Source organism: Cherax quadricarinatus, chromosome 23 (assembly GCF_038502225.1).
Source record: "Cherax quadricarinatus isolate ZL_2023a chromosome 23, ASM3850222v1, whole genome shotgun sequence".
NCBI classification, from domain to species: domain Eukaryota; kingdom Metazoa; phylum Arthropoda; class Malacostraca; order Decapoda; family Parastacidae; genus Cherax; species Cherax quadricarinatus.
The window spans coordinates 42,799,453-42,816,850 of NC_091314.1; the positions used below are offsets into that span (position 1 = coordinate 42,799,453).

The 17,398-nt window shown below is 41.8% G+C and overlaps 1 protein-coding gene across 4 annotated transcripts in view; it reads right to left on the reverse strand.

Annotated features, from left to right (window-relative positions):
- Positions 1-17,398, reverse strand: part of LOC128685674 (rho family-interacting cell polarization regulator 2) — a 535,723-nt gene that overhangs the window by 303,801 nt on the left and 214,524 nt on the right. For all 4 annotated transcript variants that reach the window (XM_070088105.1, XM_070088106.1, XM_070088107.1 and 1 more), the window contains 2 exons: positions 3,130-3,289; positions 2,352-2,509 (listed from right to left, as the gene is read on the reverse strand). In XM_070088105.1, the coding sequence (XP_069944206.1) occupies positions 2,352-2,509; positions 3,130-3,289 (318 nt within the window). The remainder of the gene's footprint in view (positions 1-2,351; positions 2,510-3,129; positions 3,290-17,398) is intronic.

Below are 17,398 nucleotides of genomic sequence, written 5' to 3' on the forward strand. Positions count from 1 at the left end.
AAGTCAATCAGGACCTTAATCTTCCTCTACCTCCTGGAGATTTTGTTGACTTGATAGAACTCTGTGTTAATTTCAACTGTTTTTCTTTCAATAACAAGCTCTACAAACAAACCTACGGCATGGGAATGGGGTCCCCCATCAGTGCAGTCCTAGCCAACTTATACATGGAACACCTAGAGTCCAAACACTTCGCCAACATCATCCCTTCAAGCATCACTTGGTTACGTTATGTGAACGACGTCCTTGTAATAACTCCCAAACATTTTGATGTACAGAATCTTCAAGCAAGGCTCAACGCAGTTGAACCAGTGATCCAGTTTACACTAGAAGAAGAGTCCAATGACAAGCTACCTTTCCTCGACGTCCTCATTCACAAAGTAGACAACAACCTAAGATTTCAAGTTTATCAGAACCCTACCAATAAAAATGATATCACACACTTCTATTCCAGTCAAGATACCAAGACCAAAAGAGGCATCATCATCAGGTTTTTCCTAAGAGCATACCCAATTTGTAGTCCTGAGTTTCTTGACGAAGAATGTACATACATTCACCAAACCTTCACTGAGTTACATTTTCCTTCCTTTTTCATCAAAGACTGCAAGAAAAGAGCTCTTCAGATCATTAATTCTCCACGCACCAACACCACTCCCAACAAAGTTATAATTCTTCCCAACAGCCAGGTTGCACTGAATGTTTCTAAAGTACTTTCACAAGCTAACACCAGAGTTGCCATCGCTTCTAGCACTTCAATAAAGGATCTAACCAGGACAAAATCAAAGCACCACGAACCAGTCAATGTAGGGGTTTACACTATACCCTGTGGAGTCTGTGACAAGATTTATGTAGGTGAAACAGCAAGAAACCTCGACACCCACCTCAATGAACACATTTATGCATGTAGGAACGATAACTTGAACAATGCCTGTGTAAAACACCGAAATTCCACCAATTATCTCATGAAATTCAGGGATGCCCAATTAGTGATCAAAGAAACTAATTTCCGCAGACGCAAGTGCCTCGAATCAGCACTGATCGCTGTTTTGAATACAATTAAACAAAACAACGGCAGCTTCACCATCTCTGAAGTCTTGGCAAGAATCCTCCTGAAAACAGTAAACCCTGACATCACATAGTCTTTCCTGTTATGCTACACAAAGCACAGTACAGAGAGTGAACACTGAAACAGGTCTTCTCTATCCAGTCTATATTTGTCCAATCTATTTTTATGTTACCCAAATAATAGCTTTTATATCCTTTTACTCATGTACGAATTAATTGCTCTACCATATTGTATTACTACTGCTACCACTAGTATTGCACCTCACTCTGAGCCTTTATATACCCTCTGTGTCCATATACTGTTTGTATTGGCTTGACAAAGCTCCTGGAGAGCGAAACGTTGCCACAATAAAATGTCACATTAGTTGCACTTGTGTCCTTTTACTTTACATATTGTCGGTAATTCTACCAACATTATTACAACTTCAAATTATTGCTTGCAGTAAGTGACTTATTACATTATTCTTTTTCTTATATTTTTAAATATATTTGGGAACCAACAATGGAAAATTTTCTTAATTTTTTTTTTTTAAGTTGGCCGTCTCCCACCGAGGCAGGGTGACCCAAAAAGAAAGAAAATCCCCAAAAAGAAAATACTTTCATCATCATTCAATACTTTCACCTCACTCACACATAATCACTCTTTTCGCAGAGGTGCCCAGAACACAACAGTTTAGAAGTATATACACGTACGTATAAAAATACACAATATATCCCTTCAAACTGCCAATATCCCAAACCCCTCCTTTAGAGTGCAGGCATTGTACTTCCCATTTCCAGGACTCAAGTCCGGCTATATAAAATAACCAGTTTCCCTGAATCCCTTCACTAAATATTACCCTGATCACACTCCACTCTACTTTGTAAATTATAATATACCTCAATGTACACAGAATACTGTTTAAACTTTAACAGTGTTTCAAATCAGATTGAACACAAGCATAAAAATATTTTGTCGATTATTGTCTAAGTAAGCCATTTTGTTTTCTTAAAGCAAGACCCACTTTCATATACATATTCTACTTATCTGAAGAAAAGTCCCAGAAACTGTATCACTGTTGAAGAATCCTATGCTTTTTGAAATCCACATAACTCTTAACTGTCATGTTCTCAGCTACATGTGACTTGCTGTGCTTTCCAAACAAGTACTCTTCCAACACTGTTGGGCACAAAGGAAAGCCAATAGCAAGCAATGCATTTCAAGTAAACTAATCTTAATGATTACAGACTACTAAGAATTAGACAAACTATTAAGAAAGTTTTCTTATAAGACAATGGAGGTAACTTACCATCTCACCAATGAGACCTTTAATAACAGTTCTTTGGTTATCCCAGTTCTGAGTGTTATCCTTGCAGACTCGGCCTCGAGACTTCCACTTCTGAGTACCATGTTTGAGTGTCACCTCAAACACGTCTCCAGGGCAGAGCCGGGCAAATCCTTGTATGCCTACAAGAAAAAGTCCATTGGCATAACTTTAACTATTAAATTGCCTTTCTACATATACTGTATTTAAACAACTAACTATGTCGTTACATTTTAATTAACTACATATAATCTAATAAGTCATTTCATAAGACTAACTTGCTGCATGAAAAAAAGCAAATAAGAATTCCTGAAATATTCTCTAAAGAAATATTGTGATGGTGTAGCTTGTTCATAAGCATTGTAATGCATGTAATGGTGTAGCTTGTACATAAGCATTGTAATGCATGTAATGGTGTAGCTTGTACATAAGCATTGTAATGCATGTAATGGTGTAGCTTGTTCATAAGCATTGTACTGCATGTAATGTGTAAAACCTGCACTGCAGGTTTTACACATTACATGCAGTTTTAATATTAAATAATTAATGGCATTCAATAACTACTAACTACAAAACATTCTGCCTGTTGTGCAGGCAAAATGTTTCATTAATAACAATGTCTAGTGTTGCATGTGTGTCTTACTCATCGTCAATTGTTAATGAAGGAAAATTCAAAGCAGTGAAGATGTTTTTGAAAGTCAGGAGAACTCAAATATAAACATTGTTACATTAAATTATTTCAGTAAACATTCCCAAGGCTTACCTTTCATTTCTAATGTGAGTGTGCCAATGAGCTGCTCAATTTGTACTTCCAAAGCACAAAGAGTTTCTGTACACTCTCTGTATCCTGATCTTACATTACTTAGGGCAGAGGCCTTTTCTTTGCCAGGTGAGAGAGCATAAGCATAAGCCATAGTTCTGACCTGCAATTAAAAATGTTTTAGTGCTCATTATTCATAAACCTTTTATATTTTTTTATAAAATGCTTAACACACCTGATCACACTCACACAGGGACAAAATGTGCACAAGTGGGGATCAAAAATATTTGTTTATTTTGTACATGCCGTCACATGATCAGACCACAACAGAGAGTTTTCTGGGGGTATTCCATGGTAAGGACAACAGTGGTATGAAGAAAGTAACTGAAGTGGAAAATATGTTAACACAAGTGCAGGGTAAAATAACCAGGATAACTCAACACCCAGCCTTTACAGAGGAAATATTGTATTGTACTAGCTTGATAGTAAATACCAATGATAATGCTGTGACATAACTATGGTATGATTTTTTGGGTGTATTCCTTTTGTCCCCTGGGTAAGCCTAACCATAGTTATGAGTGTGATAAATCATACATGAAGGATAGCCTCACCAATACTGCTAGGAGGGGCATTTTGAGGAGAATTTGAGGGCTTTGGAGCAGGGCCAGGAAAGAGGCCATCGAGGAAAGGAAAGTGGGATAAGGATCCTTTTGCTGAGATATTATTTGCTTAGACAATGTATAATAAAAACCTTAACTCATCCCATACTAGTACACTAGTTCCGGGGGTCAACGCCCCCACGGCCCGGTCTATGACCAGGCCTCCTGGTGGATCAGACCCTGATCAACCAGGCTGTTACTGCTGGCTGCACGCAATCCAATGTACGAGCCACAGCCCGGCTGGTCATGTACCGACTTTAGGTGCTTGTCCAGTGCCTGCTTGAAGACAGCCAAGGGTCTATTGGTAATCCCCCTTATGTATGCTGGGAGGCAGTTGAACAGTCTTGGGCTCCTGACACTTATTGTATTGTCTCTTAACGTGCTAGTGACACCCCTGCTTTTCATTGGGGGGACGTTGCATCGTCTGCCGAGTCTTTTGCTTTCGTTCTGAGTGATTTTCGTGTGCAAGTTCGGTACTAGTCCCTCTAGGATTTTCCAGGTGTATATAATCATGTATCTCTCCCGCCTGCGTTCCAGGGAGTACAGGTTCAGGAACTTCAAGTGCTCCCAGTAAGTGAGGTGTTTTATCTCCGTTATGAGTGCCGCAAAGGTTCTCTGTACATTTTCTAGGTCAGCAATTTCACCTGCCTTGAAAGGTGCTGTTAGTGTGCAGCAATATTCCAGCCTAGATAGAACAAGCGACTGGAAGAGTGTCATCATGGGCTTGGAATCCCTAGTTTTGAAGGTTCTCATTATCCATCCTGTCATTTTTCTAGCAGATGCAATTGATACAATGTTATGGTCCTTGAAGGTGAGATCCTCTGACATGATCACTCCCAGGTCTTTGACGTTGGTTTTTCGCTCTATTTTGTGGCCGGAATTTGTTTTGTACTCTGATGATGTTTTAATTTCCTCAGGTTTACCATATCGGAGTAATTGAAATTTCTCATCGTTGAACTTCATATTGTTTTCTGCAGCCCATTGAAAGATTTGGTTGATGTCCGCCTGGAGCCTTGCAGTGTCTGCAATGGAAGACACTGTCATGTAGATTCGGGTGTCATCTGCAAAGGAAGACACGGTGCTGTGGCTGACATCCTTGTCTATGTCAGATATGAGGATAAGAAACAAGATGGGAGCAAGTACTGTGCCTTGTGGAACAGAGCTTTTCACCGTAGCCACCTCAAACTTTACTCTGTTGACTACTACTCTGTGTGTTCTGTTTGTAAGGAAATTATAGACCCATCTACCAACTTTTCCTGTTATTCCTTTAGCATGCATTTTGTGCGCTATTATGCCATGGTCACACTTGTCGAAGGCTTTTGCAAAGTCTGTATATATTACATCTGCATTTTTTTGTCTTCTAGTGCATCTAGGACCCTGTCATAGTGATCCAGTAGTTGGGACAGACAGGAGTGATCTGCTCTAAACCCATGTTGCCTTGGGTTGTGTAATTGATGGGTATTTAGATGGGTGGCGATCTTGCTTCTTAGGACCCTTTCAAAGATTTTTATGATATGGGATGTTAGTGCTATCAGTCTGTAGTTCTTTGCTATTGCTTTACTGCCCCCTTTGTGGAGTGGGGCTATGTCTGTTGATTTTAGTAACTGTGGGACAACCCCAGTGTCCATGTTCCCTCTCCATGGGATGGTAAAAGCTCATGATAGGGGCTTCTTGCAGTTCTTGATGAACATGGAGTTCCATGAGTCTGGCCCTGGGGCAGAGTGCATGGGCATGTCATTTATTGCCTGTTCGAAGTCAATTGGCATCAGGATAACATCAGATAGGCTTGTGTTTACCAAATTCTGTGGCTCTATCATAAAAAATTCATTTTGATCTTCGACTCTCAGTCTGGTTAGCGGCTTGCTAAAAACAGTCATATTGGGACTTGAGTAGCTCACTCATTTCCTTGCTGTCATCTGTGTAGGACCCATCTTGTTTAAGTAGGGGCCCAATACTGGATGTTGTTCTCGACTTTGATTTGGCATAAGAAATACTTTGGGTTTCTATCGATTTCATTTATGGCTTTTAGTTCTTCCCGCGATTCCTGACTCCTATAAGTTTCCTTTAGCTTAAGTTCTATGTTTGCTATATCTCTGACCAGTGACTCCCTATGCATTTCAGATATATTGGCCTCTTTTAGCCGCTCTGTTATTCTTTTCCGTCGCCTGTAAGGGGAGCGCCTGTCTCTTTCTATTTTACATCTACTCCTCCTTTTTCTTAAAGGAATAAGCCTTGAGCAATCATCGAGTGCCACCAAGTTAATCTGTTCTAGGCATAAGTTGGGGTCTGTGTTGCTTAGTCTATCTACCCAGCTTATATCGTTTAGGACTTGGTTTACTTGGTCCCGCTTTATGTTCTTGTTATTGAAATTGAATTTGGTGAAGGCTCCCTCGTGACTAATCCCATTTTGTCGGTCTGGGGCTCTGCGCATACATGTCTGAACCTCGATTATGTTGTGATCTGAGTATATTGTTTTTGATATGGTGACATTTCGTATCAGATCATCATTGTTAGTGAAGATGAGGTCTGGTGTATTCTCCAGTCTAGTAGGCTCTATTGTTTGCTGGTTTAAGTTGATTTTTGTGCAGAGATTTAAAAGCTCGTGTGTGTGTGAGTTTTTGTCAGAGCTGCCTCCTGGTGTTATCATTGCAACAACATTATTTGCTATATTCCTCCATTTTAGGTGCCTTAAGTTGAAATCCCCCAGGAGCAAGATGTTGGGGGCAGGAGCTGGAAGATTTTCTAGACAGCGGTCAATTTTTAACAGCTGTTCCTGGAATTGCTGGGATGTTGAATCTGGAGGCTTGTAGACTACCACAATGACTAGGTTTTGGAACTCGATCTTTACTGCTAAAACTTCCACTATGTCATTTGAGGCATTAAGCAGTTCTGTGCAAATAAGTGACTGCAATATACAGGCCAACCCCCCCCCCCCCTTTTTGCCTGTTCACTCTGTCACATCTGTATAGGTTGTAACCTGGGATCCATATTTCGTTGTCCAAGTGATCCTTTATGTTGGTCTCTGTGAAAGCCGCGAACATTGCATTTGCCTCTGCAAGCAGTCCATGGATGAAAGGTATTTTGTTGTTCGTTGATGGCTTTAGACCCTGTATACTTGCAAAGAAGAATGTCATCGGACTGGTGGTATTGGCGGTATTGGGGGAGACTTTTTTTTCCGGCTCTAGTATTTGTATCTGTTGGTTTGGAATGGAGGCCATCAACTGTGGTTCCACTCCAGAAATGACTGGATTTGGTGTACAATTTCTGCCATTTCCTGCCAGCTTTTTTTCTTTCCTGGCACTAAAAAAACTCTCCTTCTTGAGTGGCTATGGCTACCCAGGTTTTCCCATGGCCTGGATGCTTTGTATCTTTTTGTCCCCTTTAGATGGTGTGCCTGGCAATTTAAGTTATAGCATAGTCTTTCCTGTATTGAAGAGGGACACATTTCAGGGTGAAAAAGCTTACAGGAAGGGAGGTTGCATTTTCCTGTTGTCATATGGGCACGGCATTTTCTAGGGTGGTCAAAGTTGCACGTCCCATCTGTTTTTCCAGATTTCCCATGCCTGCAGATACCAGGTGCATAGTATGTGCACAGGCTTGGTTTCCGTTTGCCTTGGGTTTTTGTGGCTGTATTCCCTGTTGGTGCATGTTTATCTGTCTCATTCCTATCTTCACTAGTACAGTGGACCTTCGACCAATGATGGCATCATCTAACATTAAATCCGACTAGCGATACATTTTAACGCTAACATTTTGCCTCGACTAACACTAAAAAAAACTCGACTAACGATATTCGTTCTCGGGTACCAATTAATATCGTTAGTCGAGGGTCCACTGTACTAACAATGGAGCTCTCACCAGTTGTTTCTGGTAATATACCCTCACTACTGCTAGTGGAGTCCCCTTGTTTGCTATCTCCTGTGGTATTACTAGTTTGTAATATTGGTTTTATTTTGTCTTTGACTACACTTGTTTCCCCACTACAGCTCCTGTCTCCCTCGAGGCCATTATATGCATTCCCTCATGCGTACATTTACTGTCTATCTGGACAGCACCTCCAGCCTCACCATTACTGTCTCCCAGGACAGCACCTCCAGCTTCACCTGTACTGTCTACCAGGACAGCACTTCCAGCCCCACATTTACGGTCTACCAGGGCAGCACCTCCAGCCTTACAGTTTCTGACTACATGGCCAGCACCAAGGGCGATACCATCCAGCCCAGACTTTTTATTTTCCCATCTGTTTGCAGGTTTTCTATGAAGGCTGCTTTGATGTTATCCTCTTTTAATACCAATGTGATTTTAGTCCACAGATTGCTCTCATTTGGGCATACCCAAAAACACTTCCCTGATTTAATACTGCTTGTAGATAATTCTTGAATATCTGAACATGGGGTGTGACACCAGTTTTCACAAAAATGTCAAGTAATCCATGTGGAAGCTCGTTTGTTTGATTTACTGCAGACTACATAGAATTTCATAATGTGATTTGAATGGTTTATTTACTGTAATTCTACTAGTAACTCCTTGAATATTCTACTAATAACCTCCTTAAAGTGAAGATCTGGCTATTTGTATTTCTATTTCTAACTGTACTTGTATATTAGGACAGCTTACCGGTGTACGCTTCTGTTTTATATTTATTGTTTGTGTTTGATAAGGGCGCTTAATACCCCATCTGTTTATGGTATGCATAATTCATAGCACCCTCAAATTTGCTGTGAGAGGCAAATTTTGGCCTAGACATGTGAGACTGGGTCTGTTCACCTGGTATCCACAGTATAAATGAAAACCTGCCCCCATGAAGTGAACGATGGGAACAGCTAATTTGGGCCCTGAGTTTGGGTTAAAATAGCTTCTATGGGTTATTTTTATGAGCAGTGTTTGTGGTTTTACTAGGTGTTTTTTGGTGTCGAAGATAGACTGGAAGACTTAATAGTGATATGAAGAAGATTTTGGCTAGTCTACAATTGGAAATGGCCTCAAAGGGGCAGAACTGGTCAATTTTGGGTGATTTTCCAGAAACAGGGTAGGGGCCTCCTACCCCAGAGAGGGCCCCCTACCTTATTCCCCTCCCCAGTTTGGTTTATTGATTTTATTAGGTCTATATCAATTAGTGGGACAGTTTAAACCATGATCAAGCATTCTTGGTTATGGTTTATTAGCCAAGAGATGGAGAAAAAGTCCAATTTTTGTAACGATGGATTTAAAATGGAAGGCAAGTGTTATACAGGAGAAGCCTGGGGAGCACAATAAATCTAATTAATCACTTCAGTTACCTAGTATGCAATAAAGTATATTAAAATGTGTAGACAGCCTGTACTGTCTGCAGAGACAGCCCATGCTGTCTGCCAGCTTAGTTCATATTTCGCACCATGCTGGTGCTGCCACCTATGGGCCTTGCCACTTCATTATGCCCAGACTTGCCTCACCCTCACTCTCATACAGCGGCCTAGCAGCAAGACACAAGGCCTCCCAGCTCTCTCTCGTGGGATGGCCCTGCCCGGGCCATGGGCTCAAACACACAAGCCTGTGTACCCACCACGACTTTCAATAAACGAAGAAGCCTCCGAAGACGTATCATTAACCCCCCGCTACCAGAACATCAAATAATCCTTTTTATAAATGGTAGCAGCTGTGGTCGCAGCAGCGTGTTTGCCCAAAGCGAGGAAGGAAGAGGTATGAAGTCATCTTCACTTCATCACCCTACACAAGAAGCATCTGTCTCTCAACAAGTTATCCTGATGTCGTGTCTGCACGTTTGAGCACCCAGACACAGGTACAAGCGGGATCCAGCCGAAATTTACCGAATTTCTTCGAGAATTGTAAGTGGCGTCACAGTGACCCCACGCTACAGTGTCCCACGCTGTTTCTCAAGTCATGTGGTCAGCGTCACTTGTATGTGGCTGTTGTTGTTCAGCTCAGCACAGCTGTTTCAGCAAGCCAGAGGTGAGTTTTGTGGCGATTTCTGCGTCCAGTGTGAGCTTCTCCACGTGTTTGTGGGTGGGAGGAGGAGGAATGGCCAGATGCTCACCCTGCCATACACTCACCCACACTCCTCGCCACCACACTACCATACACTCACCACTGCCCACTCCCTCTGCTGTGTTTTCTGCTGTTTTTCGTGTGATTCATTGCCAGAGCTGTGTATCCGAGTGCCCGAGGCCACTTGAAGCTACGTGGATCAGCATGCCACGTAGATCACGACACCACGTGGATCACGACGCCACGTGGGTGTGGGCAATGTCACGTAGACCTACAAGCTACGTGAGTTACCAGATGTCCCAGGCCTCATGCTGTGGTCTGCTGCCCGCATCACATCGACGTCACCCACGATGCTGCCCAACTTCATGACATCACGATGTCTGCCTGACGTCACCTCGAGATGTCTGCTGACATCACCTCGCGACATCACGCCTGACATCACATGATGTCACCATCGAGTGTTCAGTAACTGTTTCAGTATTGTCGAGAAGATTGAGAGAAAATATATGTCATGTGTTAATTCCTCTCAGTCAGTGTTCTCACATTTTAGTATGTCTTAATGTCAGTTTTATGCACAGAAAAGCATCATTTGCTAGTTTAAGCCATGTTATACCGTGGTGTGTGTAAAGTTTCCGTGTGCCCAGTGAGGTCTGAGCCAAACCTGAGTAGCACCACTGTGTTAAGTCACCCGTGTGACCAGTGTGTTTGACAGCTGATTACTCAGCCCTGAGCGTACGAGCCCTCTTGTACAGAAAGCTTTTATGCTTGTCGCTCGTGTTGTTCTGCAGAATCGTACCTGCTACGATTCCCATCGAGATTTGTTTCACTTCACCTCCAGACCGTCAGAGTGCAGTTATATGTAGAGAAACAAGTCTGGGGACGCTTAGACTAACCTCTGCTATAACTCCAACTGCCGAATGATACTCGCCAAGCCGCAGTTAGCCCTGTCAGCAGGCGCTGTGTCAGCCTCGTGTCACAAGCTTCAGTGAGCAGCCTGCACAAAGATGTCACTTTGACTGCTAGCTCTCTCACTGCAGTCTGGTGTATGATGTTACGACTCCCAGATGTTTCGCCCAGTCGTCTCTGCCACGACTCGCTCCACAACTCGCTCCACGCTCGCCGGCAGTGACAGCCCAGCGACAGTACCAGTTGAGAAGTGTCCTCCTGAGTCGCTTGCCAGAAGTCTTGCCCAGTTGCCGAGTTTTGTCGATGCCTCACTCGAGGACACCAGCATGTCGTGCACCAGGTTGAGTGAAACCTGCAGCGACTCCTACGATGACTGCTTCACCGTTCCAGAGGAGACCGTACCCTGTTACGTTACAGCTCAGCCGCAGCAATGTCTTCTGTGTTGCAGCATCTGTCCAGACGCAGGAAGGCGTGCAGTGATGCACTTCGATGCTCACTGCCTATGACCACGATGTTTAGCACACCCCACATATTTTTTCTTCCCTCCCTGTAGGAAGTTTTTTTTTCCATGTCCATATGTATATATATGTTTTTATTTTGTGTTCTGTGCCCTGTTCCTATGAGAGAGAGACCGAGGTTCTTTTACTACCAGTATTGTCGCATCGGGACGACGCTCGGTAGGTGGCCGAGCATATGTAGACAGCCTGTACTGTCTGCACGGACAGCCCATGCTGTCTGCCAGCTTAGTTCATATTTCACGCCATGCTGGTGCTGCCACCTATAGGCCTTGCCACTTCAGTATGCCCAGACTTGCCTCACTCTCACTCTCACACAGCGGCCTAGAAACAAGACACAAGGCCTCCCAGCTCTCTCTCGTGGGATGGCCCTGCCTGGGCCATGGGCTCAAACACACAAGCCTGTGTACCCACCACGACTTTCAATAAACGAAGAAGCCTCCGAAGACGTATCATTAACCACCCGCTTGCAGCACCTACCAAACAAACCCGTTATAAATGTGCTGCTCCATAACCTGTATCAACATAGAGTAAGAATTGCGATTAGTCTGCCCGAAATGCCTAGGCACGATAGAGGCCTTCCTTTTAATTAATACAGTGGACCCCCGGTATTTGATATTAATCCGTTCCTGAAAGCTCATCGAATACCGAAAATATCGAAAAGCGAATCAATTTTCCCCATAAGAAATAATGGAAATCAAATTAATCCGTGCAAGACACCCAAAAGTATGAAAAAAAAATTTTTACCACATGAAATACAATTGACCCCCGCTTAACGATCACCTCCCAATGCGACCAATTATGTAAGTGTATTTATGTAAGTGCATTTGTACGTGTATGTTTGGGGGTCTGAAATGGACTAATCTACTTCACAATATTCCTTATGGGAACAAATTCGGTCAGTATTGGCACCTGAACCTACTTCTGGAATGAAAAAATATCATTAACTGGGGGTCCACTGTATTAAGTTTAATGCAATAGAATAATTACAATAACAACAATAACAATAGAATAATAACAATAGAATAATTGACACTTACCTTTAATGAAGATCTGGTGATGATTGATGGGATGGGAGGAGGGGAGAGTGTGGATGGTGTTAGTGTTTAGAAGGGGAATCCCCTTCCATTAGGACTTGAGGTAGCAAGTCCTTTTCCGGGGTTACTTCCCTTCTTCTTTTAATGCCACTAGAACCAGCTGAGAGTCACTGGACCTCTGTCGCACAACAAATCTGTCCATAGAGCTCTGTACCTCCCATTCCTTTACGATTTGTCTAAAATGGGCCACAATATTGTCATTGTAATAGTCACCAGCACAGCTTGCAATAGCTCTGTTAGGGTGATTTTTCATCCATAAAGGTTTGCAGTTCAACCCACTGTGCACACATTTCCTTAATTTTTGAAGTAGGCACAATGGATTCCACAACTGGCATAGGCTTCTCAGGGTTAGCCCCAAACCCTTCAAAATCTTTCTTAATTTCCATACTAATTCTCACCCTTTTTACCACAGGGTTGGCACTAGAAGCTTTCTTGAGGCCCATGGTGACTTATTTTGCAGAAACAAGCACCAAAAACAGTGATAATATGGAATGTACCAAATGTATCCTTAGATGCGCGCACACTGCCTGGCTTGTAAACACTGGCACACACGGGGCAGTTCAGGCCACACGTGGACACGTCTCGTACAAATTGTATCGAATACCGGGTTTTCAATTGGATACCGAGGCAAAATTTTTGCGTTAAAATGCATCAAATACTGTACTGGATTTATCAAATACCGATGCCATCAAATACCGGGGGTCCACTGTATTTTATGTGTAAACCACAAATTGTAAACTTTGCAAGGAAATAAACATTTTCATTTTCATGATTAATGAACAGAAGGAAGGCTGCTTTAATGGATGGAATCACTACAGAGTTTGTTTTAGACTGTTTTTAAATTGGAATTTGTTGGATTTTGTTGAAAATAGTGCAAAATTGACCAAATTTCTGACTTCAGTGCACTTAATGGGTAGTTCTTATAGTTGAACAAGCAGTTTCTTGCAATCAATAAAGTATGAAAAGCTAAGAACTGGGATTGTTTGAGAATAGGAATTGGCTTAAAATAGGCCAAAAAATGGGCAAAATCACTGCTGCAAAAAAAGTGGTAGATGACTTCCAACTTGGCACCTGATATGTATTACAGTGGACCCCCGGTTTCCAATGCTATCGGTATCCGATAAATCCGGTAGCCGATGCATTTGATCGAAAAAAATTTGCCTCGCTTCCCGATACAAAACCCGGTATGCGATACGATTCATACGAGACGTGTTCAGTGTTTACAAGCCAGCCAGTGTGCGCGCATCTAAGGATACATTCAGTACATTCTATATTATCCATATTATCACTGTTTTTGGTGCTTGTTTCTGCAAAATAAGTCACCATGGGCCCCAAGAAAGCTTCTAGTGCCAACCCTTCGAGACCAAGGGTGCTAATAACTATTGAAATGAAGAAAGAGATAATTGCAAAGTATGAAAGTGGAGTGCGTGTATCGGAGTTGGTCAGGTTGTATAGTAAACCCCAATCAACCATCCCTACTATAGTGAGCAGGAAAACGGCAATCAAGGAAGCTGTTCTTGCAAAAGGTACAACTGTGATTATGAAACAGCGACCACAAGTGTTAGAAAATGTTGACAGACTGTTATTGGTGTGGATAAACGAAAAACAGATAGCAGGAGATACCATCTCTCAAGCGATCATTTGTGAAAAGGCTAGGCAGTTGCATGACGATTTGGTAAAGAAACTGCCTGCAACTAGTGGTGATGTGAGTGAATTTAAGGCCAGCAAAGGTTGGTTTGAAAGATTTAAGAATCGTAGTGGCATACATAGTGTGATTAGGCATGGTGAGGCTGCCAGTTCAGACCACAAAGCGGCGGAAAAATATGTGCATGAATTCAAGGAGTACATAGAGGTTGAAGGATTGAAACTTGAACAAGTGTTTAATTGTGACAAAGCAGGCCTGTTCTGGAAGAAATTGCCAAGCAGGACCTACATTACTCAGGAGGAAAAGCTACCTCAAGTCCTAATGGAGGGGGATTCCCCTTCTAAACAATAGGTTCAACACACTCCCCTCCTCCCATCTCATCAGTCATCACCAGAGCTTCATTAAAGGTAAGTGTCAATTATTCTATTGTTATTCTTCTATTATTATTATTGTTGTTATTGTAATTATTCTATTGCATTAAACTTAATATTTCATGTGGTAAAAGTTTTTTTTTTCCATACTTTTGGGTGTCTTGCATGGATTAATTTGATTTCCTTTATTTCTTATGGGGAAAATTGATTCGTTTTCCGATAATTTTGGTTTATGATGAGCTCTCAGGAACGGATTAATATTGCGAACCGGGGGTCCACTGTACATTGAATTTTGCATTTTTGGTGTCATTACCTAAGGAAAAAATCTGTCATTTTACAAGATAATTTATATTTTCAAACTTGTAAATACAGCAGGGGCTCTCATTGTGAAGGATATGGACAGTTTAAGGGTCAAACAAATTAAAATCCATTCAATAACTGGAGAATGGCTTTACTGATCAGCTTCAAATCTTTCACATTAATGTATCTTACTTAAAGGTAGGTTCTGAGTGATCCTGGACTATATAGGTGCATACTTAAAAACCTGGCATCACTGAATTCCATATGATAACTGGAGAATGATTGTTTTGGTCATCTTCAAATTTTTAATGTTAGTGTGTCTTACCTAAAAGAAGATTAATTTTCTATTGGGCTTTGCAGCTTTCGTTTAGTTATTTTTTTAAATACAATTTTCAGTGAATTAGAGGAGGCATCATATATATGCACACCCATAAGTATGCCTTTGACTGACTATTTCCCTAACTGATTCAAGAAGTGCCAGGGCAACTTTTGTATGGAAGACCGTGCTCTTGCCATACTGCCAGATATGGAGAATTGACAGCAGTGGTAGCATCAACAGAGCTCCTCAATTTTTTAGTCCCCTGGGCTAGCACAAACCCTCTGTGATGGCCTAACATTAAATTCTGCTGTTATAACAAGCAGTGGAACCTCGGCTTACGAGTGCCTCAGCATATGAGTTTTTCAAGATATGAGTAGTCACTCAGTCGATTTTTTGCTTCCAGATGTGAGCACAATTTCAAGATGCGAACGGGCCTCAAATGAGGTTCCTTGACGCTGATGAGGGGCTTTTGCACTTGATCTAGGGAATTGGATCTCAGTTTTTTTTGGACTATCTTATTGAAACTTAGGCAATGTATGATGGGAAGATGCTTCTTAACGTACACCAAAATTGAAAGAAATTGGACTATAAATAACGGAGTTCACTTTTCAGCCATTAGCCACCCATTAGTGGTATATTTTCGTATGGTTTTTATGGTTTTTTGGTCTCATTTGATAGAATGGAAGATTTTTTACAGAAATAGGTGTGGTTGGTTTCAGGACGAAAAGTACCTTTAAATTGACCTCGAAGTAGCAGAAATGTTCGATTCTTTAGCGATGTTGAAGAGTAAACAAATGACTTCACCATCCAATACCTGTCTGACTGGCCATTCCAATACACAGTCATGAATGGGTTGACATTATTTATATAATTATGTACTACAATAATGCAGTAGTCTGCACAACAGTAAATCTTCTATTTTTTGTGTGAATAAAAATTCCAAATGGTAAGCAAGAGCATTATAAGAATAAATATGTACTACTCCTATTACTACTACTACTACTACTACTACTACTAATAATAATAATAATAATAATAATAATACAAGGACCCCAATGGAAATAAGTCACTCTGTCTGACTTTTTTGGGTTATCCTAGGTTCTCTACACATATGCTGCTATGTATGATAATTCTATGTAACTGTATTTGTGTATACCTGAATAAATTTACTTACTTACTTACTTATATAATATAATAATTATTTAATAATATTTTTTTTTTTATTATTATCACACTGGCCGATTCCCACCAAGGCAGGGTGGCCCGAAAAAGAAAAACTTTCACCATCATTCACTCCATCACTGTCTTGCCAGAAGGGTGCTTTACACTACAGTTTTTAAACTGCAACATTAACACCCCTCCTTCAGAGTGCAGGCACTGTACTTCCCATCTCCAGGACTCAAGTCCGGCCTGCCGGTTTCCCTGAATCCCTTCATAAATGTTACTTTGCTCACACTCCAACAGCACGTCAAGTATTAAAAACCATTTGTCTCCATTCACTCCTATCAAACACGCTCATGCATGCCTCCTGGAAGTCCAAGCCCCTCGCACACAAAACCTCCTTTACCCCCTCCCTCCAACCTTTCCTAGGCCGACCCCTACCCCGCCTTCCTTCCACTACAGACTGATACACTCTTGAAGTCATTCTGTTTCGCTCCATTCTCTCTACATGTCCGAACCACCTCAACAACCCTTCCTCAGCCCTCTGGACAACAGTTTTGGTAATCCCGCACCTCCTCCTAACTTCCAAACTACGAATTCTCTGCATTATATTCACACCACACATTGCCCTCAGACATGACATCTCCACTGCCTCCAGCCTTCTCCTCGCTGCAACATTCATCACCCACGCTTCACACCCATATAAGAGCGTTGGTAAAACTATACTCTCATACATTCCCCTCTTTGCCTCCAAGGACAAAGTTCTTTGTCTCCACAGACTCCTAAGTGCACCACTCACTCTTTTTCCCTCATCAATTCTATGATTCACCTCATCTTTCATAGACCCATCCGCTGACACGTCCACTCCCAAATATCTGAATACGTTCACCTCCTCCATACTCTCTCCCTCCAATCTGATATTCAATCTTTCATCACCTAATCTTTTTGTTATCCTCATAACCTTACTCTTTCCTGTATTCACCTTTAATTTTCTTCTTTTGCACACCCTACCAAATTCATCCACCAATCTCTGCAACTTCTCTTCAGAATCTCCCAAGAGCACAGTGTCATCAGCAAAGAGCAGCTGTGACAACTCCCACTTTGTGTGTGATTCTTTATCTTTTAACTCCACGCCTCTTGCCAAGACCCTCGCATTTACTTCTCTTACAACCCCATCTATAAATATATTAAACAACCACGGTGACATCACACATCCTTGTCTAAGGCCTACTTTTACTGGGAAAAAATTTCCCTCTTTCCTGCATACTCTAACTTGAGCCTCACTATCCTTGTAAAAACTCTTCACTGCTTTCA